Consider the following 27578-nt stretch of genomic DNA (forward strand, 5'->3'; position numbering starts at 1 on the left):
GTAAGAGTATAGGGGGACAACCCTTTATCCGAAATTCCGAAAACCTCCAAAATCCAAAGGTTTTCTCGTGAAGTTCTTTTCACGTTAACAAGGCTGTTTGGTGTGCAAACAGTTAATCCAACTGCACACCCACCCGATGCATGCCACACAGATTTGATGTTGGGCAGGGAGGGCATGATCCAGCATTGGCACGCCTCAATTCTGTCTCAGGACCCATAGTACTCGGTGAGTCTGCTGTTCACTAAGATTTTTTTTAAACTTTCACTGTCAAACTGTCACTTATTCCAAAATGCAAAAAATTCCAAATTCTGAAAACCAGCTGGGCCCGAGTATTTCGGATAAGTGGTTGTGTACCTGCAATCAGAAAAAGAGTACAACCAAAGGCAGATTCACCTCGCTGGAGGGGACATCTGTTTGGGCAGGTCAAAATAATAAAATTAATGCTTGTTGTGGTTCTGTTCGCGGAGCTGGGAATTTATGTTGCAGACATTTCGTCCCCTGTCTAGGTGACATCCTCAGGGCACAGAATACCCATTTCCTGGCTTGTCTTAGCATCTCTCGCCCGTAGGTGTTCAAAGTTTGTCACCTAGACAGAGGACGAAACGTCTGAAACACAAATTCCCAGCTCGGTGAACAGAACCACAACAACGAGGACCCGAGCTACAAATATTTTCACAAACTTTGAAAATTAATGCTTATCCAAGAATCTTTAAAGCAGAAAAATGATTCAATGGAAGCAAACAGTCTATTAAAGAACAAATCTCAGTTTAACACATATCTCATGACTCCACTCCCATTCCCCCAAACATCACACCCACTCCAGTTACCAGCTCCGCCTACACTCCCAGCTCCACACCCACACCAGATCCCAGCTCCAAGCCCTGCCAGGACATTAACCACCTCAACCTGTCTACCCCCCTCCCCCACTCCAACCTCTCACCCACATAACGTGCAGCCCTTCAATCCCTCTGCTCCAATGCCGACCTCACCATCAAGCCAGCAGATAAAGGGGGCGTAGTGGTAGTCTGGCGCACTGACCTCTACACCGCTGAAGCCAAACGCCAACTCGAGGACACCTCTTTCTACTGCCTCCTCGACCATGACCCTACCCCCCCCCACCCCATCACCAAACCATCATCTCCCAGACCATGCAGAACCTCATCACTTCAGGAGATCTCTCACCCACAGCTTCCAACCTTATAGTCTGGGAATCCCGCACTGCCCGGTTCTACCTCCTTCCCAAGATCCACAAGCCCGACCACCCTGGTCGACCCATTGTCTCAGCATGCTCCAGCCCCATTGAACACATTTCTACCTACCTCGACACTGTCCTATCCTCCCTAGTCCAGGAACTCCCCACATACGTTCGAGACACCACCCACGCCCTCCATCTACTCCAAGACTTCCATTTCCCCGGCCCCCAACACCTCATCTTCACCATGGATATCCAATCCCTTTACACCTCCATCCACCATGACCAGGGCCTCCAAGATGTCCGTTTTTGCCTCTCCCAACTTCCCCAACAGTACCCTTCCACCGACACTCTCATTCGTTTGGCCGAACTGGTCCTCACCCTTAACAATTTCTCCTTCGAATCCTCCCACTGCCTCCAGACCAAAGGGGCAGCCATGGGCACACGTACGGGCCCCAGGTATGCCTGTTTCTTTGTTGGCTACGTAGAACAGTCGACCTTCCGTAATTACACTGGCACCACTCCCCACCTCTTCCTCCACTACATTCATCAACTTCACCAACACATTCCACCATGACCTTAAATTTACCTGGACCATCTCTGACACCTCCCTCCCCCTCCTGGACCTCTCCATCTCCATTAATGGCAACCGACTTGACACTGACATTTTTTACAAACCCACTGACTCCCAGTTACCTGGATTACACATCTTCCCACCCTACCTCTAGCAAAAATGCCATCCCGTATTCCCAATTCCTCCGCCTCCACCGTATCTGCTCCCAGGAGAACCAATTCTACCACACAACACACCAGATGGGTTAAAGATGCCCTCCAACGCATCTCGTGCACATCCCGCACCTCCACCCTCAGACCCCACCCCTCCAACTGTAACAAGGACAGAACGCCCCTGGTGCTCACCTTCCACCCTACCAACCTTCGCATTAACCAAATCATCCGCCGACATTTCCGCCACCTCCAAAAAGATCCCACCACCAGGGATATATTTCCCTTCCCTTCCCACCCCTTTCCGCCTTCTGCAAAGACCGTTCCCTCCATGACTACCTGGTCAGGTCCACGGCCCCCTGCAACCCAGCCTCCCATCCTGGCACCTTCCCCTGCCACCGCAGGAATTGCAAAACCTGTGCCCACACCTCCTCCCTCACCTCCATCCAAGGCCCTAAAGGAGCCTTCCACATCCAAAGTTTTACCTGCACATCCACCAATATCATTTATTGTATCCCTTGCTCCCGATGCGGTCTCCTCTTCATTGGGGAGACTGGACGCCTCTTAGCAGAGCACTTTAGGGAACATCTGCAGGACACCTGCACCAGTCAACCACACCACCCTGTGGCCCAACATATCAACTCCCCCTTCCACTCTGCAGAAGACATGGAGATCCTGGGCCTCCTTCACTGCCGCTCCCTCACCACCAGATGCCTGGAGGAAGAATGCCTCATCTTCCACCTCGGAACACTTCAACCCCAGGGCATCAATGTGGACTTCAACAGTTTCCTCATTTCCCCTTCCCCCACCTCACCCTAGTTCCAAACTTCTAGCTCAGCACTGTCCCCATGACTTGTCCTACCTGCCTATCTTCTTTTCCACCTATCCACTCCACCCTCCTCCCTGACCAATCACCTTCATACCGTCCCCCACTCAGTATTGTACTCTATGCTACTTTCTTCCCACCCCCACCCTCCTCTAGCTTATCTCTCCATCCTTCAAGCTCTTTGCCTTTATTCCTGATGAAGGGCTTTTGCCCGAAACGTCAACTTTACTGCTCCTTGGATGCTGCCTGAACTGCAGTGCTCTTCCAGCATCACTAATCCAGAATCTGGTTTCCAGCATTTTGCAGTCATTGTTTTTAGCTAGTTGATTTTAACACACAATAAGATGGTTGTCAAAACATACAAAGCAACATCACCATTCTTTGTTTTGTTCTGGGACTTCTGGGATCTTCTATTTTCCACAGGTGTCCTATATTATCATACTCAATTTTGATTGGAGCTGAAAAATATGGTTGCAGCCATGTTCATAGCAACCAATTATCATAATCCATTTTAAAAGAACAGACCATGAGGGAAAAGCAGACAGTCCAAAAATCTTACAATGATCCTCTCAACAGCTCAAACAAGATACTCAAAGCATGCCATGCCATGCCATGTCATGCAGGAAGCCTAACAGCCTCAGATATATCACACAGAAACCAAGTATAAATTTATAGACTAGAAACTATGCACAGAACCCTAGTAGCACAGAACGAGAGAGGAAAATATCAAACAAAAACAAAACACCTTCCTGCCTCTAAAATACTATATAATCAGTTCATAAACAGAGAATGAACTACATTAACTACGTCTTGATAGTAAGGAACTAAATTGAAAGCATTTCTGATGGATGCATTTGAAAACAAAATGGTCCCCCAACCAAGCTCCAATCTATACTAAACCACAAACATAAAAGATAAAATGGACTAAACCAATTATAGACATTATAAAATAAAAGAGTATCCAAAGTATTTTAGAACATATTGCAAAGAAATACTGACAATGACATTGTTAGACTGAACTTTCAATAGAACCCTATTAGTTGCTAACAAAAAAGCAAAAAACAAAAAACAATCTAGTGTCAATGAGACAGAGATTCAAGGCACTAACACTCACTCACCTCCATTCCCAACTATAATCTACCTGATATCCCCTTTAGGAGGGGATATAAAGAAGTCTTTGTTGCCCACCAGCATTTTTTTTGTACTTTGGCAAGCCACTTGCCCTTGCTAACAAAATTAATAATTTTCAAATATTCATAATTAAATGAACCATTTCCTTTACCAAAACATAAAGCAATAATAGCCAAAATAAACCACTTTACCTGCAACTTAAAATGGCAGGAAGCAAGTGCAAAGATCTTTAGATAGTTTTGAAAATGAAGATTAAAATTCAGAATTTGACCTATACAATCAAGAAGCCACTTAGAGGAGTTTGATGTAGGATAAGATGTGCACCAAAATTTGGAAAGGGTTGAAGTTTATGGAGGATTAAATGCATCAAAGAGAAAATTGAAATAATTGAACTTCACCAATGACATGAGTGAAGTTTTTATTTCTGAGAAGATAAAGTTGGTCATGGAGGTATGTTGCAAAGTACAAGTAAGCCGCTTATCAAATACTGAATATCAAACAAGTACCAACAAAAATGTGGTGAAAGAGGTAAAGCTTGACTTATCAATGCCCTTAAGAGAACTGATCCTCTGGTAGTAGACAGAACTATTTAGGGGAAGCACACAGATTAGGAAAGGGGCAAAAATAATCCTTCAAGGATTCTAGAGATAAAACAAAGAAAAATCTTTGAAGATTCTCTGGTTATGACAATAAAACTAGCACGGCAATGCTATCCAAATCAAGTTATTGAAATAGTTAATAAATATAAAAAGAACAAGAGAAAACTTAATAGGTCTGGCACCGCCTGTGGAGAGGAGAATAGAATTAATGCTTTTAATCAAATATGAATCTTCAAGGGTTGAGGGACTTTGGAACATTTTTCCACACAAGTCAGCAAAGAAAGGGTCATTGCGCATTTTTAAGATGGAGATCATTTGATTCCCTTGCACAGCAAAATTCTATGCTTTTTAAGAATAAATAGGCATGTAATATTCAGAACACCAATCTGTCCAGTATGAAATCGATAAGTGAAGCTGGTGCAAGGGGACTAATTCTGTACCTAGTTCATATGCTTGTATGTACAGAGGCAAAGAAAACAGGGGGTGAGGCCTGTGTCAGGGTGGAAGGCAGGAGAAATTATATAATAAAGGGGATGACAGTGCAAGGCAAAAAGAGACGGCAATAAAACAAGAAAACAAATTTGACAAACCCAGAATGTTGCAAATGGAAATAGCAGAATTACTACCAACAGCCACAGCCCACAAAATAGACAATGATTAGGATCTGAAATTATCCAACTCAGTGTTAATTTTGTAAATTGCACCACTTCAACTTAGGAAACTTTAATTCTATTAATAAATCTAGAATAAAATCAGTCTCATTAATAACATTCATTAAACTACCAGATTGTATTATATTTGATTCACCAACATCCTTTAAGGCAGGAAATCTTACCAGCCTGACTCTGTCTAGCCTACTTGAGTCTCTAAATCTACAGCTTGACTTTTACCTACTCTCTGAAGCAGCAGGCAGCAGCCTGGTAAGCCACTCAGCTCGAGGATAATTACAAATGGGCAATAGTTTGTTTTTCTTGTCAGTTATGCTCAAAATTCAGGGCTGAATGAAAAGTTAATAAAGACATATCAGTTTTAAAGTCTTAAGTCACTATCTACTGCTGTGCCATTGTTATAGTGCAATTATGGAGATGTTTAACCTGTAAAATATATTTTTTCCAAAGAGGTTCATCTTCATTGATTTCAAATTCATTCCATCCATGGTATGTGCGACGTCGAGAAATTTCACTATTTTTTAGGCCATTGTGAAGGTCAGCCTGCAGTGAGAAAATGGAATGCTTAATAAATATAGTGATATGAAAAGAATTCCTGATATGACAGCAGAGGGATCTATGAAGCCTGCACTAAGGCAACATATAGCAACCACGCTAAAAACAATGAATGGAAATAATGACATTTTACACAACCAAAAAAACTGGTAGCCAGCATTCATGATGAAATTTCATAAAATTTCCTGACTTTACATTTAAAATGCACTCATTTCCCTTTCAAGTTCTTTTGCACCAATTGCCATCACCTGCTGAGGAGAGGTTACATCCATTCTGTTAATGTAGAGCTTGGGTTAGTCATTAGTAGGCCCAAAGAGTTTAACATCACCCAATTTTCATTCTTCCAGAAACTCATCCCATCTGTAATTCCAAAATATAGTCCAGTATGTTGCAGCATCATTGGAATACAAGATATCCAAATAGCAGGAGGCTATTCAATACCTAAAGTTCAACATGCCATTCAATAAAATTAGGGCTGATCTATACATAAAATTCCTTGGCATAACTTTGATTCATACCGCAACACTTAACCAATAAAAGTCCTTCAATTGCAATCTTGAAATTTTCTACTGACTCTGAGCACAGCTTTATATATGAAGGCATTTAAGACATCTCCTCCACTTGGAGCAAAAATGCACTTTTGTGGTTCACTCCAACATAATAAGCAATTTCTAATTACCAGATTAAATCCTCTTGTTCCAAACTGTAACACCCGAATTTCCCTGGATAAATCCAATCATCGTTTGAAAGACTTCTTGTAAACTATATATTATTTGTCCTCATAATTTAATCCTTTAATCCTTCTGATATCATTCTGGTAAACTGGCATTTCAAGGTTGATAGATTCTTCTTGTGATCCGGTGCTGAATAATGGATAGAACACAAGTTGTGATCTATCCAAGACTCTCTACTCCAGCCATATTTGACATAAAGGGCATCATTCAAGTAATATCTTAGTAACATTTTGAACCTTTGCACCAGATCAAAAAGGTCAGGGGACTCCCAGGTACAATCTCTGATCAAGTGTTGACCTAGCTCATTTTAACTGTGGAGAGAATTAGTATCATAATGGATGTCAGTATCTAAGTGCAAAAGATATTCAGCATGGGCATTTGCATCAGACCCTTGCCCAACACAGCTCAAAAGCTCTGAAAGTTCATTATGGCAAACTGTTGAGACTTAATTAAGACAACTAGCAACCTGGTAAGACAACCTGAGGGTGACCATCATCTTATACAGAAAATGTGTTTAGGAAGACAGATTTGATAAATGAATTCAATCATACTTTTGCACTCTACAAGGGTTACAGATTGTCACAATAGTTTCAAGTTCAAATAAAATCAAATTATTTTTAAAATCACTTAATATTTGCTGCATTATTTGGAGGAGTAGATTAGAGAATGGTCATGTGGCAGACAACCAGCATCACCTAGAGGAGCAGGTGAGAGGACCCTGCAACATGCAATTAGCAGTACGTGAAGGAGTAGGCATGGAGAGTTGACAGTTTGTCAGTGAGAGACAGAGACAAAGCTAGATTCAATGGAACTGACTGAAATTGATTCTTGCCTTATCACAGTTTCTGGCAAATAGTTCACATTTTCTCTATTTTTAAGTTTTAACATAGTATACAAATTAGTGACGAGTAAAAGAAAAGTGAACAGCATAATTAAACAATTAAAACTCATTACAGTGACATGCTGAGTCTGCAGCACATGGAATCATCCTGTTTGCCATTGCAATTCAGAGCAAACGCATCCACAGTACATATTTTGAAGTTTGAACAACTTTAGCTCACAGTTTGTGCTGGTTGAACTACAAATCCACAACACAGAGAGAGAGAAAGTTACCTAGATTCTTTGTACCAGGAGGCAATCACACCACTTAGGAGAGTACTTCCCAATTGGTCAGTGGTCAGAGACAGGATGGTGTGACCCTGAGTGAAAGGGATTAAAGGGACACAGGCGGTAGGAGCGTCAGCCTTTGCAATTGGTTAACAGGTTTGAGATTCTCTCATGCTATCTAGATGAGAGTAGGAACTGCCGGAAGGTAAGCAAACTTGCCATGGCACTGGTATTGGAAGTCATTCAAGTCAAGGGAAGCAAGGATTATAGTGATAGGGGGAAAAAATAGTAAGGGGATTAACAGCATTCACTGCAGCAAAGAACAAAAGTCCTGAAAACGATGTTGCCTAACCAGAGTTAAGGTTCAGGACATCTGCTCAGGACTGAAAAGGAACTTACAGGAGGAGGAGAAAGATTCAATCGTTGTGGTCTACGTAGGTACTAACAGCATAGATAAGAATGAGGTTCTGCACAGATTGTACAAGGAGCTAGACACAAACTAAAAAAGCAGAAGCTCAAAGATGATAATCACCGGATTATTTCTTGAGCTGCATGCAAATTGGCATAAGGTGCACAAAATTAAAGAGATGAATGCACGGCTCAAAACTCGGATTGAAATGGGTTCCAGTTTGCAAATCACTGCATCAAATATACGAAAATAAGGGCTGCAAATTTGGAATGGCCCCCACTCAAACTGAGCTGGGGTTAGTGGGAAAACTGCAAAAGTAGCAAAGTAGAGAAGGAATTAGAATAAAATGTGGGGACAAAGGAATAAGTGTGCAAAAATGTGGTACGATGAGTAAAGAAGTTGAGCAAGGGAAGTAGTAATACAGGAAACTATGATCAGAGAATAGCAAGAAGGAACAGAGAGAGAAAACCCAAGAATCCTGACAATCAAGGTGTTACAAAGATGAGCAAACAAAAACACAAAACTGAAGGCTGTGGATCTGAAATACATGCTACATTCACAACAAAGTAAACAAATTGATAGCACATACTGAAGTAACTAAATACAATCCAATAGCAATTACAAAGACAATTTTTAAAAATTCACTCATGGGAGCCAGGTGTCGCTGGATTTCCCACCCCTGGCTATCCTCGAGAAGGCTGCGGCAAGCTGCCTTCTTGAACTGCAGTAGTTCATGTGATGTAGGTTGATCCAGAACACCCTTAGTGAGGGAATTCCAGGATTTTAACCCAGTGACAGTGAAGGAACAGACATATATTTCCAAGTCAGGATGGTGCTCGGGTTGGAAGGAAACATGCAGCTGTTCTTGCCCTTCGAAATGAAAGGTCATGGGTTTGGAAAAGAATCTTAGGCAAACTTCTGCAATGCATCTTGCAGATAGTACATATTACCATTACTCAGCATCAGTGGTGGAGGGAATAGATGCTTATGGATGTGGTGCCAATCAAGATGGCTGCTTTGTTCTGGATGGTAGGCAAAGGTGGGTACTGCAGCTACTAGAGATTCGAGTCAAGATTAGAGTGGTGCTGGCAAAGTACAACAGATCAGGCAGCATCCAAACAGCAGGAAAATCGACATTTCAGGCAAAAGCCCTTCATCAGGAATGATGAGTTTTTGCCCGAAACATCGATTTTCCTGCTCCTCGGATACTGCCTGGTCTGCTGTGTTATGCCAGTACCATTCTAATCTTGTTCTGGATGGTGTCAAGCTTCTTGAGTGCTGTTCAATCTGCACCTATCTAGACAAGTGGGGAATTCTAACTCAGTCATGACTTGTGCCTTGTAGATAGTGGACAGGCTTTGGAAATCAGGTGGTAAGTTATTTACCACAGTACTCCTAGCTTCTGGCCTGCTCTTGCAGTCATTGTATTTATGTGGCGAGTCCAGTTGAATTTCTGGTCAATGATAACCCACAGGATTGTGGGGGAATTCAGTGATAGCAACACAACTGAACGACAAGGGACGATGGCTAGGTTGCCGCTTATTGGAAATGGTCATTCCTCAACATTTGTGAGATGTGAATGATACTTGTCGGCCTAGGCTTGGACTTTGTCCTGATGTTGCTGCATTTGAACATGGACAGCTTCAGTATCTGAGTCACCGTGAACAGTGCTACACATTGTACAATAATCACTGAACATCCTCACTTCTGACCTTATGATGAGGAAATGTCATTGACAAAGCTGAAGATGTTCAGTCTAGGACACTACCCCAAGGAACTCCTCCACAGATGTCCTGCAGTTGAGACGACTGATCTCCAACAATCACACCAATTTTCCAATGTGCCAGGTATGACTCCAACCAATGGAGAGTTTACCACAAATACCCACTGTTCCAGTTTTGCTGGGGCTCCTTGATGCCACACCCAGTTGAATGCAGGCTTAAGGTCAAGAGCTGTCACTCTCACTTCACCTCTGGAAGTCAGCTTTTTTCTCGGTTTGAACCAAGGCTGCAATGAGGTCTGAAGTTTGATGGCTCTGGCAGAACCCAAACTCAATGAGCAGGCTATTGCTGAGCAGGTGTTGCTTGAAAGCATTGTTGACAACACTTTATTAATGATCGAGGATAGACTGATTGGGCGGAGTAGACCAGGTTGGGTTTGTCCTGCTTTTTGTGTACTAGACAGCAACTTGTATAAATTTTAGTCAACCTGTTCAGACATTTTATGATATAAATATGGAGTAGGTGAAATGTGAATTCAGGCTTTCCGGCACAAACGCCTGCTCCTATTTTCTATGTTTTACTGTGCCATAAGAGCCATGTAGAGCAAATAATGTGACCAAGGTTGACTGATCAATCACAGTAAAGGCACCACTAGTAGTTCTGATTACCATGAATGAATTTTGCATTCAGTTTGAAAGGAAGAATGTTGGATCTAAAAGCAGGCAATTATGTGGCAGAAAAGTTGAGCTAGCTGAAGTGAACTGACAGTGAACTAGAAGATAGACGAATGGAGACAAAGAGGTAGGTATTCAGGGAAAATGTCAGAATAATCAGAATAAGCATACTCCTACTATTAAAGTTCTTTAGGGTGAACTCACCATCATTAATTAACTACAGAAGTTAGGGAAAGCCGAGGAATACACTTAATGGTAAGGCCATAGGGAGTGTTGCTGAACAAAGAGACCTTGGAGTGCAGGTTCACAACTCCTCGAAAGTGGAGTCGCAGGTAGATAGGATAGTGAAGTAGGATAGTGAAGGCGGCATTTGGCATGCTTTCCTTTATCAGTCAGAGTATTGAGTATAGGAGTTGGAAGGTCATGTTGCGGATGTACAGGGCATTGGTTAGGCCACTGTTGCATGCAATTCTGGTCGCCTTCCTATCGGAAAGATGATGTGGTGAAACTTGAAAGGGTTCAGAAAGGATTTACAAGGATGTTGCCAGGGTTGGAGGATTTGAGCTACAGGGAGAGGCTGAACAGGCTGGGGCTGTTTTCCCTGGAGTGTCGGAGGCTGAGGGGTGACCTTATAGAGGTTTACAAAATTATGAGGGGCATGCATAGAATAAATAGGCAAAGTCTTTTCCCTGGGGTTGGGGAGTCCAGAACTAGAGGGCATAGGTTTAGGGTGAGAGGGGAAAGATATAAAAGAGACCTAAGGGGTAACTTTTTCATGCAGAGGGTGGTGCGTGTATGGATGAGCTGCCAGAGGAAGTGGTGGAGGCTGGCACAATTGCAACATTTAAGAGGCATTTGGATGGGTATATGAATAGGAAGGGAGGGATATGGACTGGGTGGTGGCAGGTGGGGCTAGATTGGGTTGGGATATCTGGTCGGCATGGACAGGTTGGACCGAAAGGTCTATTTCCATGCTGTACATCTCTATGACTCTATGAACTATAGGTTGGTGGGCAAGTTGTTGGAATCCTGAGGGACAGAATCTACACGTATCTGGAAAGGCAAGGTCTGAATTGGGATAATCAACGTGGATTTGTGCATGATAAAGCATGTCTTAAGAACTTGATTGAGTTTTTTGAAGAAGTAATGATGATTAATGAGGACAGAGCAGTGGACATGTATATGGTAGACTGATTAGCAAAGTTAGATCACATGGAATACAGGGACAACTAACAATGTGGATATAGAACTGGCTGGAAGGTAGAAGACAGAGGATGGAGGAGGAGGGTTGCTTTTCAGACTAGATGCCTGTGATTAGTGGTGTGCCACAAGGATTGGTGCTGGGCTCGCTGCTTTTCCTCAGTTATATTAATGATTTGGATGTAAACATAAGTGGTATAGTTAGTATGTTTGCAGGGGACACCAAAATTGGAGGTGTAGTGGACAGCGAAGGAGGTTATGTCAGAGGACAACGGGACTTTGATCAGATGGGACAATGGGCTGAGGAGTAGCAAATGGAGTTTAATTTATATAAATTTGAGGTGCCGCATTTTGCTACACTAAGCACACCTGGACCCTCTGGACACAAACAGCTCCCCAGGGTCATTCAAACAAAACTCTTCAATCTGTAGGCTCTATTGTAGAGCAAGCTCTCTCACCACAGATGCAAGACCTGGGAATACACTGAGAGGCACACTGACAATTTACTCAATATTCAAAGTAGATGACATTTCAATCATGATTCTTATGAAGAAACCAACAGTGTAATAGAAAGATTTTTAAAAATTTACAAAACAAAAATAAAGTTCAAATGCTTCATCAATGCAATTGGTTAAAAGCCCATATGAAAACACTCCTTTAAACAGATACAAAAAATCCTACACTTTGCACAATAAGTACATCCACCTTACCTGCAAAATACAAGCAACTTCATCAACAGGTAGTTCACTTGCCCTTTTTGATGACAGTACTGGAATCATCATATCATTTTCACCGTCGTATAACCCCTCAGATCCCGGAACCTATAGTAACAGACACAGAGACATTAAATTGTACTTGAAATTAAGCATTCAGATGTTAAAACACAACAGCACTTACAGACATTTTAGAGAATACACAATGATGTAGGTTGCTATGCTATAAGGAAAAAGTGAGGACTGCAGATGCTGGAGATCAGAGCTGAAAATGTGTTGCTGGAAAAGCGCAGCAGCTCAGGCAGCATCCAAGGCACAGGGGATTCGACGTTTCGGGCATAAGCCCTTCTTCAGGAATGAGACTTTCCTCATTCTTGAAGAAGGGCTTATGCCCGAAATGTCGAATCTTCTGTTATGCTATAATACATGTTTCCTCAACGCAAATTTGCTGTAACACGATTGACAAATTGAGGCTGCTATTTGTAAAGTGCAAAATTTTAAAACGTACGTTGGCTGTAACGCAATTACATTGCCAACACTTAAGTGCTGGTTCTAAAGCACGATTTTTCTATAATGCAGGGTTGCACAAGAACGCAACCATCCCATAATAGAAGAAATGACTGTACAGTGAGCCTCTGTGCACCTACCAAACCCTCAATGTGATGACTTTGAATGGTAACATTGTTGGATATTTAATAATCTTAAAATAAACATGATAAACAATAAGCCTGAACTCAAAGGTAAACAAATTCCTAAGATAAGGAACATGACAGAACTAAAAAGACTGCAGGCTTACAATTCGATGTTAATATTGAGGGAGTGCAGCAGTGTCAAAAACATATTTTGGGCAGTGTTAAAGCAAGACACCATTTCAGGTCAATTTGGAGCGTCTCAAGGTACCACTAAAAGCAGACAGAGGATGTCTAAGCCAACATTCACCAATTCATCCCATTAAAACAGAGTAATTAGCAATTTATCTAACTGCAACTTATAGTTAAAAATCTCAACACCAGGTTATATAGTCCAACAGGTTTAACTGGAAGCACACTAGCTTTCAGAGTGCCACTCCTTCATCAGGTGATTGTGGACAAGGAACGGTGCTCTGAAAGCTACTGTGCTTCCAATTAAACCTGTTGGACTATAACCTGGTGTTGTGTGATTTTTAAACTTGGTACACCCCAGTCCAATACCAGCTTCTCCAAATCATGCAACTTATAGGGCTTTGTTTTATGGCTGTTTCTAATTAGGCAGTCCCTTGAGATCAAGGATGACTTGCTTTCCAGTTCAATGGCTGATAAATCCAATCCATGATCTGCAAATTGTGACAGTGCTTGAAGGATAGGATAGTCAAGTGGTTTGGGGATTTCTGCATTCCCTCAACTGTTTTGACTATGTATCCACAATGACTCAGAAATGACTGGACTGTGGTTGACCAAAAGGTGGAGAAGATACGCTTAGGAAACAGCGAGATCATGCTTTAAAACTAACACACTCTGTATGAAGTGCCTGAAATTGTGAAAGAAGCTCGATAACTAAAAAGGTCCAGCTTTCTTCCTAAACCAAAACTAAACTCCTGAGAAGGTTGCCCAAGACCTATAAATAATAATTGCGAAACTGAAACTCCTGATGAATTAACAACTGGTTTATCAGGTTTTTTAAACTCAGTAAAAAGCATAAACAGTAAAAATACAGGAAAACACTTAAGGGTTTGGTAGAGGAAAATGCTATCATACAACTCATTGCTCTAAATTCACCTGACAGAGTAAGGTTACAAAACTAAAATCAAAAATGTTGGAGAAATTCATCAGATTTCAAAAATTGAAGAGTCTTATTGGATTCAAAACATTAAACAAGGTATATATTGCTTTATCATTTGTAAAGAGCTTCAAATTAATGAGGCAGGAACTAATTGTATCCACAAGTGTTTCAGTGAGGTGAGATTCATGGTAGTAGGAGTGTCAGATCTTCTGTAACACAAAACCTGCCTGAGCAGCCTTCCACCCAGCAACCATACCATGTTAAATCCTAACTTGGGTGTAATATGTTAGCATGGCAAACTAATTGGAGGAGATTTGGATAAGGAGAGCATTTTCAGGTTGGAGGGCTGTAACTAGTGGACTTTTACAGGGATCAGTGTCGGCATCATAATTATTTCTAATACATTAATGACTTTGATGAGGAAACAATGTAGCAAGGTTTGTGATGACACGAAAGTAAGAGGGAAGGCAGGTGACAACAATGACTCATATAGAAAGGTGGTCAAAAACTTGTCAGTTGGAATATATAATGTGAAAACATGAAGTTATTCACTTCGACAGGAAGAGGAGTCATACAGAGCACAAAAACAGACCCTTCAGTTCAACTCATCCATGCTGACTAGGTATCCCAAACTAAACTAATCCCATTTGCTTGCATTTGGCCCATATCCCTCATAATCTTTTCTATTCATACACCTATCCAAGTGTCTTTTAAATATCTTAACTGTATCCATTTCCCCTGGCAATTCATTTCACATATGCAACACTCTCCATGCTCCTCAGGTCCCTTTTAAATCTTTCCACTCTCACCTTAAACCAATGCCCTCTAGTTTGGGAAAATGACCTTTGCTATTCCCCTTATCTAGTGCCCCTCATGACTACATAAACCTCTATTAAAGGTCACCCCTAAACCGCCTCCTCCGGGGGAAAAAAAAAGTCCTAGCCTCTCCTTCTAACTCGAACCCTCCAGTCCCAGTAAATTCCTTAAAAATCTTTTCCGCACCCTTTCCAATTTAAGAAAATAGAGGAGCTGAATATTATTTAAATAGAGAAAGATTGCAAAAAGCTACAAGGCAGAGAGATTTGGGAGCCCTCGTGCATAAATGACACAATGCTCAGCAGGAAATAGGGAAGGCAATTGGAACATTAGCCTTTATTTCAAGGGGAATGGAGTATAAAAATGGATAAGTTTTGCTAAAAACTATACAAGGCAGGAATAATGTGAACAATTTTGATTCCCTTATCTGAGGAAAGAGATTGAAGGGAGTCCAGAGAAAGTTTACTCAGCTGATTCCAGATATGGAGGGACTGTCTTGTGAGGAGGGGTTGAGTAGCTTGGGCCTGTAGTCACTGGAATTTAGAAGAATGAGAGACAACCTTTTTACAACATGCAATTTTTTAGTAGACTTGACAGGATAGATGTGCAAAGGCAATTTCACCTTTTGGGAGAGCCGAGGTCACCCATTTAGGACAGAAAAGAAAAAGAATTTTTTCTCTGAAAGGATAGTGAATCTGTGAAATTGATTATGACAGAGGGCTGTTGCAGTATATTCAAGGCAGGGATAGATTTTTAATCATTTAGGGAATCAAGTGTTACGCAAAAATGATAATAGAGTTGTATATTATCAGATCAATCATTATCTTACTGAATGATGGAGCAGACTCAGTGGGCTGAAGGGTCTACTTCTGCTCCCAAACCTTGTCATCTGAATAAAGAACTCTCATCTTTCCAAACCAAAAGTGTAATTATTTTAAAAATGGAAACCAAAAAGACAGTCAGAAGTCACAACTTTAAAAAATAAAGATAAAATTTTGATACATCTATTGAAAGACTAAGAAACAGCCATGTACGCAATTTCTCTGGGGTTATCTAGGATCATAACCCCACCAGTAAACACCAATCTATTATGTCCATGACTGCCAATAACCTCACCTCCTCTGGAGATCTCCCTACAACAGCTTCCTCACTCAGACCCCTAACAAAATACAACCCACTTCTACTTTCTTGCCAAAGCTCCATAAACAGGACTGCCCTGAATGTTATTGTTCAGTTACTTTGCAATTATATTCGTGATTCTTCTAAGACATTATATCGATTTGATGACTTAGAGTTTCCGAGCCTTAGCTACTACTTCACCAGGAATGTGCAATCCCTTTACACGTCAACTCCCCATCGCGATTGTCTGAAGGTTCTCTACATCTTCCTTGAAAGGAGGTCTGAACAGTTCCACCACATTCCATCTGAATGAGCTCTGAACGACTTATGGTTATGGAATTATAGACTCATACAGCACAGAGCTGAAAATGTGTGCTTTTCCAGCAACACATTTTCAGCTCTGATCTCCAGCATCCGTAATCCTCACTTTCTCACACAGCACGGAAACAAGATTCTTCGTCCAACCAGTCCATGCCGACAACAATCCCAAATTCGTTCAACTCTAGTCATTTTTATTCTCAAATCAAAGGTGTATGTGCGGGTACTGACAGTGGTCTTAGTTGTAACTGTCTCTTTGTGGGATATGTGGAACATTCCTTCTTCCAGTCCCTGTCAGACCCCCTTGCTCAAATTTTTTCTGGTTCATCAATGAAGTCATCAGTGCTGCTTTTTGCGTAGCTGGAATCGGAACAAATAATCACTTTTGCTTCCAATTTCCATTCTTCTCTCACCTTTACCTGATCCATCTCTAAGTCTTCCGTTTTGGTTTCATTGCTTCAATTTTTGAGGATAGACTGTCTAGCGATAATCAACCACAAACACCGATTCCTAGTTACTTTGACCATACTTCCTCAAGCCTTGCTTCCTATAAGGACTCCAATCCATTCTCCGAATTTCTCCGCCTCCGTCACATTTGTTCAAATGATGCGATTCTCATTAGGGTGCCTCCATGACATCTTCCTTTTCTTTAAACACTGCCTCCAGTGTGCTAGCACTGCCTTCGGCCACCTGAGGCAAAAAATGTGTACGAGGACAACATCATCAAATCCAACACAAAGCTGATGGTATACAGAGCTGTGGTGGTTTCCACCTTCCTATATGTCTCTGACAGGTGGATGTTTACAGCAGACAACTCAAGATTCTGGAGTAGTTGCACCAATTCTGCCTGCATAAGACCCGACAAATCCACTAGTAATATTAAAGAGTTAACTTGCCCTGAGGACCTGCAGGAAATCAGATGCCCCGAGTCTTGACTTGCAGAAAGATTGTAAGAAATTACATTATCACCTCCTATTATTCAGAGCCTTTTATAAAGCCATTTCCTTGCCATTCAGAGCTATTCATATTGTCATCTCCTACTATTTACACTTTCATCCCCTATTCAGAAATCAATAAGAACATTATGGTTTGAATTCTGACTACTCCCTGTAGTTAAAAAATACAATTCACGCCAGATCTGGCCATGAAGGGATGATTTGCATTACATTGTTTCTAGAGGTGATGTGGTCACTGCATTGTGTCATGAGTGGCATGCGACTGTGAGAGTGTGATTGGAAGTTGTCTTGTAGGCATTACTGACTGTGATGTAAAGATTTTGTATAAAGAAAGGACAGTTTCCTTTGTTCAGACAGCTTTTGACATGACTTTGAAGCACTGCGAGGTATATGTGTGCGTGTTAAAAGTTCCTCCAGAAGGTTTGTACAGTACTTAATAAAATTTTGGTTGCTCATAGAAGGTGGTGTGTTGCAGTTGTATCAAGTGTGTAAGTACTATCTCAGAAAATAACCTAACACGCTGGGAAAACAGACCACCAGTATCCTTGACTAGATCAATATCCCCAGCATCGAGGCACTGACATTGGTTGTGATAGGCTGGGCATATCATCCGCATGACTCCCCAACAAACGCTCTACTTCCTGCTCTGAAATAGTTGGCTCGCTCCAGGTGGACAAAGGTTCAGGCATACTCTTAAGGCCTCCCTGGTGAAGTGTAGCATTCCCACTGACACCTGGGAATCAATGGCCCAAGATCATCCAAAGTGGAGGAGGATGAGTATCCAGGAAGGCACTGAGCACCTTCAGACTTGTCAGGAAAAGGTAGAAACTGGACAAAAACAGCAAAAGGAATGCACTGCCACACCAATGCCCCACCTACCAATTCCTATAATTACCTTCTACCCCAAGTGTAACAGAGCCTGGAGAAACTATAATTGGTCTATACAGCCACCTAAGGACTCACCGAGAGTGAAAGGGAGACATCCTTGTCTATGAGGGAGCACCAATGAATGTATGAAAACTTTTTCTTAACCAAGGATTTCTTACCCACCATGGTTGGCAGGGCCATACCTTACCCATTTCCTGCACTTTGCTCTCACTATTTCTCCCCAGGACAACAATAGCATTCTCCTTGTTTTCATGTGCTAACTCATCAGTTATCATATTCAAAGGATCACTCGGGTCCACTCCTCCATCACATCTAAATACATCATTCATTCCTCCATCACATCTAAAAATCACGCACTCCCACCCCCCTATTCTCCATCTACACACACCAAGCACACTTAGCAAATTAGAATGTTGGCTTTTATAGCTAAAGGAATAGAATGTAATGATAAAGAAGTATTGTTGCTACTATACGAGACATTGGTGAGACCGCACCTGGAGTATTGTGCACAATTTTGGTCCCGTATTTGAGGAATGATGTAGTGACATTGGAGGCATTAAGAGGAGGTTCACTAGATTGATTCCAGAGTTGAATGAAGACGGATTGAACAGTTTAGGCCTATACTCTCTGGAATTTAGAAGAATGAGTAGAGATCAAATTGAGGTATTCAAGGTGTTAAAAGGTGCGAATAAAATAGACTTGGAGCGGATATTTCCTCTGGTGTGGCATTCTAGGATGAGAAGTCATAGTTTTATGATAAAAAGAGTAGCAAATTTAAAACAAGAGTGGAGAAGAAACTACTTGTCCCAGAGGTTGTGGATCTGTGGAATTCACTACTGTGGATGCTGGGACAGGAGTTAGACAAATTTTTAATTGGTAACGGGTTCAAGGGATATGGAGAGAAGGCAGGAAAATGGGGGTGAGGAGCATATCAGCCATGATCGAATGACAGCACAGACTTGGTGAGCCAAATGGCCTAATTCTACCCCTATATTTCATGAACTATACTTTAGAAAATAAAGCTACATACAATCATATCAACGTTTGAATTAAGAGCTGGCACAGGCTATACAGCTCCTCATCGGGGCAGTCCTGTTTGTGGAGCTTTAGGAAGAAAGGAGAAGTAGGTTAGTCATGTTAGGGGTCTATGAGTAATAAGATTACTGCTAATCTAACCTAATCTAATGCAGTCCTTCCCACCTCTGATGATCTTGGTTTCTTAAACATATTCAAGGACTCAGCTTCCAACTTTTCAGGAAGGGAAAGCTCCAAAGACTCATGACACACAGAAAAAACACTCTCATTTTTGCTTTGAATGGACGATTCTTAAACCATAAACAGTGATTCCTAATTCTAGATTATCCATTAAAGGAAATATCCTCTCCAACTACAATGTCAAAACTCATCAGGATCTTATATATTGCAATCAAGTCATCTATTACTCTTCTAAAGTACCGTGAACACAAGCTTAGCCTGTACAACCTTTCCTCGTAAGAGAGCCCGCCCATTACAGACATTAGTCCAATAAACCTTCTCTGAACTACTTCCATACATTTATATCCGTCTTTAACAAAGAGGACCATTACAATGACAGTGTGCCAAATGCAGTTTCCAGTGTACTATATAAGAGGAATATAACCTCTCTACATTGGAATTCAATTTCCCTGACAATATGTAATAACATTTGTAACTACATGCTGCAACTGCATACTAACCTTTTATAATTCATGCACTAACACCCTAATCCCACTGCATCTTCTGACCATTTATACAAAATGCTTTTGCTATTTTTCCTACCAAAAGAGACAACTCCACATTTTCCCATGTTCTACTCCATTTGGCACATCTTTACCCATTTACTTAGCCTATCTTTTGTAGTCTTGTCATATCTTCTTCACACCTTACTTTCATTGGCAAGTCTAGCAACCATACCCTTCAGCCAAGTTACGTACATAAATTGTAAACAGTTGAGGTCACAGCACTGATCGCTGTGGCATACCACTTAATATGTCTTTCCAACTTGAAAAGAGCCATTTATAGACACACTGAGTTTCATATTAGCCTAACGAACCTAAAGAACCCAGTACCAACAGCCAGCAAAATGAATGTCATTTACAAAATACCCTGCAAGGACTGCAACAAACACTACACTGGACTGACAGGCTGGAAACTAGCCACCAGTTTCCACAAGCACCAACTAGCAACCAAAAGATATGACCAACTATCACTAGCATCCTTACACACACACAAAGAAGGATACCACTTTGACTGGGACAATACATCCATCGTAGGCCTGGCATTCAAACCAGAACTCCATCAATAAACATATCGGTTTGGACACCATTTACTAACCTCTGAGAAAAAGAACTGGAAATTATATCACCCACTGTAACAGTCCAAGACACACAAATAGAAAGCGAGACAGAACACTAGCACTTCAACCGGGGTTCACTGATGATGACGAAACATCTGAGAACAAACCTAGCAGCTCAGCAAGCAAACTTACAACCTGAACCTCAACCTGAGGTACAAATCTTCTCAAAAGTCACAAACACCTATGGGCACAATATGTTCAAACTAGCCCAAAGATGGGAAGCCAACACCATCAGACTGAGCACCACCTGCGAACAGCTGTATTTCCTACATGAATGCCTCAGGAAACAGGTATTACAAAGATATGTCAAGTAAAAGCCATCTCTCAACACTCCACAAGCCAGGAGAATAGCAGAACAGAACAGCCACAGAATGTTGCGAGAAATGATGAGTTATGCCCACAATCGACTCCACAAATAGAACAGGAAATTTCATGCCAATGCGACTGACCAGGAATGGACAAGTACGTGAGAATGAACCATCAGAATCAAACAACAGCAAACCAAGACAAAGAAGAAAGTAGCCCTACAAGACAAACTGGACAAGCTCACACAAAAGAACAACACAGAGCAATTAGGAAGCTCAGATAAAGAATCTATTGGACTGACCACTAACAGACACAGAAAAGCTGTCCGAGTAAGAGGGATGAACTACAACTTCAGAGACACTGTCAAAAAAGATTTCCTAGCAGTACTGGAATCAACCCTGAAAGTTAACTGTCTTATGGAAGAAACCCAGCAGGCCATCAGACAGATAGCAGCACTGACACTAAGCAAGGAAGGAAGGAAGGGAACACCCTCTACACACAGGAAAGGAAAGCCCTAGAAGGACTCAGAAAAAACAGAAATATTGTAATCCTACCAGCAGGCAAAGTGTGCATGACCACCACCCTAAACAGAACACAGTACAGAGGAACCTCAATTATCTGAATATCAATTAACCAAATTTCGGATTATCTGAAGATGATCTCGAGGTCCCAAAAAACATTACATCAAAAAGATAAGTGTATTTGGATTACCTGTACTGAAGAATGTGAGAAAACACTGGCAAAAACAAAGACACACAAGCACCTCAAGCATCAGTTACTGGATATATTTTAGGTGAGGATTAGTTACACAGCCCTTTTCAAAAGTCAGTGCTTTACAGAGTATTCCCATCATTTTACCAGGCCATTCATGAAAAAAATGGCCGAGAAAGGAAACGCATGCATGAGGCAGTGCTTCTGTCTTTATAAGATAAGGGAGCACAAGTGAGTTGCATGTTAACTTTCTCTGTTCGTTTATAAAGTTCTCTGTGAATGTCAGCCTGGAGAAGTTTCACACCTTTCTAAAAAATACATGAACAAAATGGCCAAGAAAGTACATGTCTGTGCGGGGCAGTGCATCTGTCTTTCTATTGTAATACTGCATTCATGGAAACTGACAAATGCTCCTGTGATCGTTGAAGCTGTTCGGGGCCTTGTTTAATGCTAAGATTTCATATATTTGTGTGATGGTAAGGGTTTAGTTATTATCAGCTTAACTTGCAAATTGCAGAATGCAAACATTAGTTTGTTTCAATAGCAGACTCATCAAAATTATAGATTTAAACAAACTCTCCAGTAGAGCACAGCGTTAGATCAGTATGGCTTCCCTTGGTCAAATTGATTATCCGAACAAAATAGCGCTTAGCCATCTCAATCAGATAATGGAAGTTCCTCCGTACGTTTAAAAGGTGAATAGGCACTGACACCTATCAATAGGTGGCGATGGACCCAACTCCACAACTAGAAAATCATATCAGAGCCCCACTGAAAAAACTCCACAAAACAGGCAAAATTAACAAGACAAATCTCCAAAGAATGAAACCTGATGGATCCAACACACCTCATTTCTTTGGATTACCTAAGGTACACAAACCAGGGGCTTCACTCAGACGCAATGTCTCACTTCCTGGCACACTGACATACAGTCTAGCAAAGGAACTTCACCGTAAACTAAAGCAACCTAGTACAAAACCCATGCCACTCCATCTACTCCAACCAAGAATTCCTGAACATCAAAGACACCAAGGTAGAAGAGGACAAAGTCATAGTCTCCTTCTCTATTCACATCAATTAATATCATCCTGGCCAAAAGAAATATTGACCACACTACTAGACGATCCAAGGACACAAACACCAGACAGCACCAATTCCATCCGCAAAGACAGCATCCTCAAGTTAGTAGACCTGTGCCTCACTACTCTTCACTTCACCTTCAACAAGACCTACAATCAACTCAACGGGACACCCGTGGATCACCAATATGAGGATTCTTTGCAGAAGCAGTAATGCAGAGACTAGAATGAACAATCCTCCCAATGATCCAACCCAAACGCTGGATCTGCTATGTGGATGATACCTTTGTCATCACAAAACGGAACAGATTAGAAGAAACTTACAATACCATTAATGGCATCCTTACTGGCGTAAATTTCACCAAAGAGGAATAGAACAACAACAGACTCTCCTTCCTAGATGTCAATGGAACGAACCCTAAATGGAGAACTGGAGACCAGGATCTACAGAAAAGCAACACACACAGACCAAATACTCAACTACAGGAGAAATCATCCCAACACCCACAAATGGAGCTGCATCAGGACACTATTTAAATGGGCCACTACACGGCAACACCTAGAAACTACGAGCAGAAGAAAAATACCTATACAACGTATTCAAATACAACGGGTGCCTGATAAGCACAGTACACCGATTCTTAAACAATAAAGTCAAACAAGACGACAACATGCCAGAGCTCTAGCCACACTACCAGTCAAACATGACCCCCAGACTACTCCAATCCCTTGGCATTGTGGTAGCCCACAAACCTACCTACACTGAAACAGCTACTGATGAACCTACTGACCAACAATCAGCAAAACCAATATCATATACAAAATACCCTCAGAGGGCTGCAAATAACACTACATTGGACAGACAGGCTGGAAACTAGCCACCAGGATACACGAACACCAACTAGTCGCCAAAACACATGACCAAATATCACTAGTATCCTTACACACAGACGAGAAATGACACCGGTTCGACGGAGAGAATACATCCATCCTAAGACAGGCTAAATAAAGACTCGCATGGGAATTCCTCAGGGCCTGGCATTCAAACCGGAACTCCATCAATAAATACATCAATTTGGGCTCCATTTACCAACCTCTGAGAAAAAGAATCACACACCATAACAGACTAAGACACTTCAATAAAAAGTGGGACAGAACACCAGAACTTCAATGGAAGCTCACTGATGTTACCTTGCATGGTGACGAAACATCTGAGAAAAAACCTACCAGCTCAGTGAGCAAACGTACAACCATAACAGTGAAGATATATCGATTATAAACTGAATATCTCCAATATTTTCTGGAATAGGCAAAATGAACTTTGCAAAGTATGAAGTTTCACTGTGGGGTCAAATCTACTGGGTAAAAGCAATGACTGCAGATGCTGGAAACCAGATTCTGGATTAGTGGTGCTGGAAGAGCACAGCAGTTCAGGCAGCATCCGATGAGCAGTAAAATCGACGTTTCGGGCAAAAGCCCTTCACCAGGAATAAAGGCAGAGAGCCTGAAGTGTGGGGAGATAAGCTAGAGGAGGGTCGGGGTGGGAAGAAAGTAGCATAGAGTACAATAGGAGAGTGGGGGAGAGGATGAAGGTGATAGGTCAGGGAGGAGGGTGGAGTGGATAGATGGAAAAGAAGATAGGCAGGTAGGTCAAGCCATGGGGACAGTGCCGAGCTGGAAGTTTGGAACTAGGGCGAGTTGGGGGAAGGCGAAATGAGGAAACTGTTGAAGTCCACATTGATGCCCTGGGGTTGAAGTGTTCCGAAGTGGAAGATGAGGCATTCTTCCTCCAGGCATCTGGTGGTGAGGGAGCGGCAGTGATGGAGGCCCAGGACCTCCATGTCCTCGGCAGAGCGGGAGGGGGAGTTGAAATGTTGGGCCACAGGGCGGTGTGGTTGATTGGTGCGGGTGTCCCGCAGATGTTCCCTAAAGGGCTCTGCTAGGAGGCGTCCAGTCTTCCCAATATAGAGGAGACCGCATTGGGAGCAAGGGATACAATAAATGATATTGGTGGATGTGCAGGTAAAACTATGATGGATGTGGAAGGCTCCTTTAGGGCCTTGGATCGACTTGAGGGAGGAGGTGTGGACGCAGGTTTTGCAGTTCCTGCGGTGGCAGGGGAAGGTGCCAGGATGGGAGGCTGGGTTGTAGGGGGGCGTGGACCTGTCCAGGTCGTCAAGGAGGGAACAGTCTTTGCGGAAGTCGGAAAGGGGTGGGGAGGGAAATATATCCCTGATGGTGGGGTCTATTTGGAGGTGGCAAGAATGTCGGCGGATGATTTGGTTTATGCAAAGGTTGATAGGGTGGAAGGTGAGCACCAGAGGCGTTCTGTCCTTGTTACGGTAGGAGGGGTGGGGTCTGAAGGTGGAGGTGCGGGATGTGGACAAGATGCTTTGGAGGGCATCTTTAACCACTTGGGAAGGGAAACTGCGGTCTCTAATGGAGGCGGCCATCTGGTGCGTTCCGTGGTGGAACTGGTCCTCCTGGAAGCAGATACAGCAGAGGAGTAGGAATTGGGAATACGGGATGGCATTTTTGCAAGAGGTAGGGTGGGAAGACGTGTAATCCAGGTAACTGTGGGAGTCAGTGGGTTTGTAAAAAAATGTCAGTGTCAAGTCAGTTGTCATTAATGGAGATGGAGAGGTCCAGGAAGGGGAGGGAGGTGTCAGAGATGGTCCAGGGAAATTTAAGGTCAGGGTGGAATGTGTTGGTGAAGTTGATGAATTGCTCAACCTCCTTGCAGGAGCACGAGGTGGCGCCAATGCAGTCATCAATGTAGCGGAGGAAGAGGTGGGGAGTGGTGCCGGTGTAATTACGTAAGATCGACCGTTCTACGTAGCCAAAGAGACAGGCATAGCTGGGGCCCATACGTGTGCCCATGGCTACCCCTTTGGTCTGGAGAAAGTGGGAGGATTCGAAGGAGAAAGTGTTAAGGGTGAGGACCAGTTCGGCCAAACGAACGAGTGCGTCGGTGGAAGGGTACTGTTGGGGATGTCGGGAGAGGAAAAAAACGGAGGGCTTGGAGGCCCTGGTCATGGTGGATGGAGGTGTAGAGGGACTGGATATCCATGGTGAAGGTGAGGCATGGGGGCCAGGGAAACAGAAGTCTTGGAGGAGGTGGAGGGTATGGGTGGTGTCTCGAACGTTAACATTTACTGGCAGAGTTGGAATACTTTTAATGTATCATCTCTTTTGTTAGCACAAGTAACAAAACTAGGTGAAGTGCCAGAAAATTCAGATCTGCAATTGCAGCAAGCACGCAAGTTAGTTGAGAACATCCACTCATTTCTTGAATCACGAACATGGCGCACAAATCTATTTTTCCATGCTGTTTTCAGTATTGACTAAAGAAACGAATTTTGTTGCTAACCTCTCATCCAGAAATAATAATGAAGTTACATTAAAGGTTTCAGCCCTCAAAAACAAAACGAATATGATCATTTTGATTACCTGAAATCATATTATACATAATCAACAGACCTCACAAAACTGATTGATAATCATACCACAACTTCTCAGCTTCCAGTAATATTTATTCCATTTTCCAGGGCAGGTAGCTCAAAGTTGTGCTGAATAGCGTGTACAGTGATATTTTGAGAAGATTTGTAGCTCAGGTTGAGGTTCAGGTTGTAAGTTTGCTGGCTGAGCTGGCAGGTTTATTTTCAGATGTTTTATCACCATGCTAGGTAACATCATCGGTGAACCGCCAGTGAAGCGCTGGTGTTCTGTCCTGCTTTCTATTAATGCGTCTTGATCTTTTAAGATGGGTGATATCATTTCTGGTTCTTTTTCTCAGAGGTTAATAAATGGTGTCCAATTAATGTGTTTATTGATGGAGTTCTGGTTTGAATGCCAGGCCTCTAGGAATTCCTAGTAGATAGTGAGGACTACAGACGCTGGAGATCAGATTTGCGAATGTGATGCTGGAAAAGCAACATCAGAGGAGCAGAAGAATCGACATCAGGAATGAAGAGCCTATGCCCAAAACATCAATTCTGCTCCTTGGATGATGTCTGACCTGCTGTGCTTTTCCAGCACCACACTCTCGACTCTAGGAATTCCTATGTGTCTCTGTTTAGCCTGCCCAAGGTTGGGTGTGCTGCCTTAATCGAAGTGATGTCCTTCTTCATCAGTATGTAAGGACACTAGTGATATTTGGTCACGTCTTTTGTTGGCTAGTTGGTGATCGTGTATCCTGGTGTCTACTTTTCTACCTGTCCAATGTAGTGTTTGATACAGTCCTTGCAAGGTATTTTGTAAATGATGTTCATTTTGCTGGTTGTTGGTATAGGGTCCTTTAGGTTAATCAGTAGCTGTTCCAATGTATTGGTAAGTTTGTGGACTACTATGATGCCAAAGGGTCAGACAAAACTCAACACAAAAGTGAATTCTAGAATTGTTGATTTGAGTGCCATGTCCACATGATCTAGAAGTTTTGTTCACAAGGAGCAGATTCCACTGTACCCTACCACAGTAGTAGCAAGCTTTTCCCATGGTGTGGGGGCCACATCTCAACTTTTCGCATTTTTGAAGAGCCCACAACAGTAAACACAAATATCAATAAAAATCAAAGCAATAAATCACTAATTTAAATAAATAATAATCAAAAGGACCATTAAAACTGACAAAAATCAAAACCTTGTAATTAAGACAATTTTTGATTTTTGCAGTGAAAATTAGAGTCCAAATTCATGACAACTTGGGAAAGGGTTGGTAATTCTGAACAAGCTAAAGAGTTACCTTTAAATAATAGTGAGCTTGCGTCACGTCCGGTGGAGCACAGTCTATGCTGGCCTGGCCTGAATTCTCATGAAAGTAGAGACCAAAAGCTTTCAGCCTGGGGTTTCTTCCTCGTCCTCCCAGCTTGCTTTCCCCCTTTTTCTTCTCTCTTGCACCTGTCTATCTCACCCCTTCCCCCATCTCTATAATCCCACCTCCCTTTGGCTTACTCTTCTCACTCCTGTTTTACCCTTCAACTTCAATAAAATAATCCATGTTGCT

General features: G+C 42.2%; 1 protein-coding gene across 2 annotated transcripts in view; it reads right to left on the bottom strand.

Moving 5' to 3' along the window:
* The window catches only part of atp2c1 (ATPase secretory pathway Ca2+ transporting 1), a 134594-nt gene that overhangs the window by 74412 nt on the left and 32604 nt on the right, over positions 1–27578 (bottom strand). For both annotated transcript variants that reach the window (XM_060850072.1, XM_060850071.1), the window contains exons 2-3: positions 12250–12360; positions 5566–5682 (exon numbers count right to left, since the gene is read on the bottom strand). In XM_060850072.1, coding sequence (XP_060706055.1) covers positions 5566–5682; positions 12250–12360 — 228 coding nt within the window. The remainder of the gene's footprint in view (positions 1–5565; positions 5683–12249; positions 12361–27578) is intronic.

The sequence above is a fragment of the Hemiscyllium ocellatum genome, chromosome 34 (genome assembly GCF_020745735.1).
Source record: "Hemiscyllium ocellatum isolate sHemOce1 chromosome 34, sHemOce1.pat.X.cur, whole genome shotgun sequence".
In the NCBI taxonomy this organism is placed as follows: Eukaryota; Metazoa; Chordata; class Chondrichthyes; order Orectolobiformes; family Hemiscylliidae; genus Hemiscyllium; species Hemiscyllium ocellatum.